The sequence below is a fragment of the Chenopodium album genome, chromosome 5 (genome assembly GCF_948465745.1).
Source record: "Chenopodium album chromosome 5, dcCheAlbu1.1, whole genome shotgun sequence".
Taxonomy (NCBI): domain Eukaryota; kingdom Viridiplantae; phylum Streptophyta; class Magnoliopsida; order Caryophyllales; family Amaranthaceae; genus Chenopodium; species Chenopodium album.
Genome location: NC_137838.1, coordinates 41,485,565 through 41,490,199, shown reverse-complemented (window position 1 = coordinate 41,490,199; position 4,635 = coordinate 41,485,565). Strand labels below are relative to the sequence as shown.

The 4,635-nt window shown below is 32.9% G+C and overlaps 1 protein-coding gene across 1 annotated transcript; it reads right to left on the bottom strand.

Moving 5' to 3' along the window:
* Nucleotides 1-2,847: 2,847 nt before the first annotated feature.
* LOC145632857 (putative galacturonosyltransferase-like 4) lies at nt 2,848-3,912 on the bottom strand. Its single transcript, XM_081685187.1, has one exon. It carries the CDS (start codon nt 3,910-3,912, stop codon nt 2,848-2,850), a length of 1,065 nt encoding a protein of 354 aa, XP_081541313.1.
* Nucleotides 3,913-4,635: the final 723 nt, after the last annotated feature.

Genomic DNA, 4,635 nt, shown 5'->3' with positions numbered 1-4,635 from the left:
AAAATGGCACTTGTGCTCCTCAAGATTTGCGTTGTCATTTGGGGAAAGTGAATTAATGTTTTACCCAGTATAGATCCATTAATAGTGTTCCTTGAAGTTCTAAATTGGAAGGGTAAAGGCAAATGTTGTTTTACTTGATTTGTCATGAGCATTTCATGGCATTCATAGTGTACTGTATTATCCGGATGTGAGATTCCGAACAATAACGGTAGAAGTATTCTTAATGTAAGCTAAAAGGTAACTGTGTGTAAACAAAATGGGTTATTGTGCTTCTCAAGATCGTCTTTGTTATTTGGTCAATTTATGATAGGGGTATAAGTGAATTGCCCTTTGTTGTATAGAACCTTGATGGGTAAAGGCAATTATGCAAGAGGCAGTCCATATTATATTGTGATTGCATCACCTTTATGTAAGTTTTGAGCAGCATCTATTTAGAAAATTGTTGTGTTCCTTTTTATGTGGCATATGATATTTTCCAAATTTATCAATCTGCCTCATTATATGTTTTTGTATGATGATTTTAAGGGTCGCCATGCATTAAAGGTTACTAAAGAAGAGGAAGATGGGGAGTATCTTAAGGAGGAAGAAATTGGCCCTTCCAATACAAGGCTGGTCACTCAGCCTTCTCGTGCGTTCTGCTCTCTATTTTAAGTGTTTTGTGACAAGCTTCAAGTAATAAACCTATGGAGTTGGCTTTATATAGTGAATGCCCATTTAATTTTCTCTTGGAGCATATGATGATTTAGTTTTTCCATATATTATAGCATTTTTTGGTTAGGAAACTATTGATTGTATCAACTAGAGGTGGTTATTGGACAGGGTAGCCCAATGATAATAGGGTCAGGGCCAAGCTTATAGGGCTTTTAATGGATAGGGCTATTAATGGACTGGGCCCTTATTGGGTAGGGTCAATATAGGGCCAACATGTTTTTCCAATTTAGTTAATAAAGAAAATACATAATGTAAAAATAATTATATAGATTAATTTGTATTCATATGTATTTAATAATGGCTTTGTCCAATATTTATTTTAATTGATATTTTGTAGGCCCGCCTATTATCGACCCGCGACCTGCATTGGCCCGACCCTATATTGACCCTATAAAATGTGACCCTCTTTGACCCTGACCCGCAACCGACCCGCACCGACCCTGACCCGACCCGCCCAATAACCAGGTCTAGTATCAACCCTATACTTGTCCTTTTCATTTCTTAAGATTGAATTTTCTACATGAAATATTTTGAAACATATAAATTATCATATCACTAAAACTTTGGGACTAGCATCTCCTAGCAGAAACGATTGAATTTGCAATTGCTATCTCCAATTCCATCTTATTTAGCTCTTTTTTGTAGTTCTTTATTGTCATTGTATATTAGATATAAAGTCGGAACAAATCTCTGATAGCACACATTAGCTAAGCTATGATTTGCATGAATTTTTGTACTTGATGTTTAGGTTGGTCTTTTGATGGCCAATATAGTGTATATGTACAAATGGCAATGTTATACATATGGGGGAGAGGGAGGGAGAGAAAGAGAGATATCATGATATACCCTTAAGAATAGCATAACTTTAAAAAAATGCCTTTCTGTGAAGGGTTTAAAAACAAGCTAATATAACTTTCCTTTAAGAGCTAGCCATTCCACGCGCATTGTACGCGTTGGCTCCCCTAGTGGAGGCAAAATTGGTATAAACCACCTTTTTTTGTCCAACTTTTTTGAAAAAACCACAGTACCTAAATTTTTTATTGCACCACCCCTATTTCAAATCGAACATATTGCATCTCAACCTTCCACTTCTAAACCATCAATTATAGCAAAAACCATCACTTCTATTACCTTAATTTAGGGTTTGAGAATAAACAAATACTACAATTTAATTTTTGTAGCAAAATTAGGTTTGGTTTTTTAGAACTTTACTCAATTTATTCATGCATTTATATAGAGGGAAGGGTCAAATGTTTTTGGGGGTGAAAAATACATTATTTAGGAGCGAAAGACACAAGTTTAATTTGTGGGCTCCTTTGACGTCTAACTTAAATTTTTCGTCAAAATTTGAAATAGGGGTGGTGCAATCAAGAATTTAGATACTTAAAAGGTGGTTTAGTAAATAAAAAACTTAAAAGGTGGTTTTTTCAATAAAGTTGGACAAAAAAGGTGGTTTATACCAATTTTTCTATAATTAGATGGTTAATATTCATTATCTAACCTTTATATATAATTGTTTAGAATATTTTTCAATAGAGAGACTTTGATCTACATGATGAGTAAGCTAAGATATATTATTTATACGAACCATATTTTGAAAGTTATCTTAGAAATTTGGGAGTTGCAATACTTTATGAAATGAACAAATGTAAATGAAATGTCTAGCATTCATATTTTTTTTTAACCATTACAATATATCTGATCTATATTACAATATGTACTAAACTTGTTACTTTCTTTTCCTTCCTAAATTTTTTTATGTATGATACAAAATAACAAGATCGGTTAGAATTGCCTACATTAACATAACTATGAGGGTTAACTAAGGTTAAAAAATACCCAAATATCAACAAGGTAAAATAAAACTACATCTAACTAAAAGAAGCTAAAGAAGAGTATATACGTAAGAAATGATAAGAAGAATAAATTCCTAATTCATTGTTATACATTTAAAAAAACAAAGAAATTAAAATTTACTTCAACCCATCATTGGATGCACACAAAATAAATTGACCCCTCATTATTGTAATGTTTAATCTCATGGTCCTTGAACTTATGGTTGGATGTTTTTCTCCATAAAGTATCAACAAAACTCCTTCTCTTCCTAGTTTCATTCTAGTATAAATTTTGGGTGTATTATTTGTCTTCTAACCATGTCCTTGATGAGCGATAGAGATCATATGGTGCCCATAAATGATCAATAGGGCATGGCTTCCTCGAGTCCAACCTCAACCATGGTTTCCCTTTTCCACTCCAATGGAGTAAACTAATTGGTCCAGGGTGAAGACTCCTACACTTCCCTTCAAAATTATCTCCACCCAAACCATGTTGGTTCCATCTATGGTCAACTGCTTTAATTTTTCCAGCAAAGATCAACAAGAAAGGTGGCAATGATCCTAAATGATATATTCTCTTTAGTTTTTGTACCATCATCCACTCTTCTACTTTTTGGGTATAGCCTTGTTTTTTCCATTTGTTGACATCTATTATCATTACTCCAGTATTAAAATAACATGGTCTTCTTCCATGAAATGTATTTGATAAAATACCATCCGACCAAAATGCATCTGTGAAATAGGTTGTGAAATTTGCGTGACAATACTCTGGTGCAGCAACCACTTTCTCACCCAAATCAACCTCCCACAATTTTGATATATCATCCACGACAATAATATCAGAATCCAAATATATTACGCGATTCACATCAAATGGGAGAATATCTGCTAGATAAATCCTTGCATAATTTAATGGTTGATCCAAGGCTTGTCTAATGGATTTTGATATCTTTCCTCTAACTCGGTTAGAATCAAATCGATATATTTTGAAAGTTAGGTAAGGGAATGTGGATGCTATGTTTGAAAATATCTTTGGCTCATGCCTTGCTGAAAGAAAATGAAAAACGAAATTCTCAGGACACGTAGAATGTTGTAGGATTGATAATACCGCTGCCATAGTTCCTCGTAAGTAGTTTGCATCAAGAGTCATGGAAATATGGATTTTGTCCATATCATTATACCCACATTCTTTTGAATTTACATATGATGCAGCTTCTCGAAAGATAGGGGCATTCGTTGAAGGCCGCCTGATTACACCAATGCGTATCCCAACAGAGGCCGTATTGGTGGTTGTTATTGGGTGGAGGAGGAGAAAAGACAGGAGGCCAACGAGTGGAAAATGGGACGAAGAATTCCACAAGGCCATCCTGTCAAGGATCAATATTTGTAAATAGTATTTAGGATGGCTTGATTACAAGAACAAGCAAGAAGTCCCATGAAGTTTAGGATACAAACAAGAAGATGTAGGGAGGAAATTATTGGTAATCATTTCACGAGAGCCATTTGAGGAGAGCAAAATATAAAAAATTTGTTATTTTACTCGATAAATCCCATTTTAGAAAATAGGAAACTTAATTAATCCTATATTCTAGCTTCCTTTGTTTGAGGATTATAAAATCAAGTGGTGGATTTATTGCTAATTTATAAATGGTGTATATTAATCAGACATTTCAATTTATTTGACGACATGTTTTTCTAACTTAATTAGTGAATCTACAGTTTTCATGAATATTCAAAGTGTAAATAATAATTTGTTATATCTTCAATAGAATTACAAAAAGAAGTTTAGAATTTGATACAAAAAATTAAGATAAATTATTTTTTATCTATTCATGTTATATGCATTTTTTTTAAGAACCTTTTAATGTGATCCTTTTTATTTTTATTTTGAAAATTTGTCAAATTTTTTTTTTTTTAATTGGCTCATTTTGCAAGAAAAAACCTTTTAAAGCATTTTTTAGGCAAAATTGGTATAAACTCACCTTTTTTGTCTAACTTTTTTGAAAAAACCACCTGTTATGTTTTTTTATTTACTAAACCACCTTTTAAGTACCTAAATTCTTGATTGCACCACCCCTATTTCAAATTT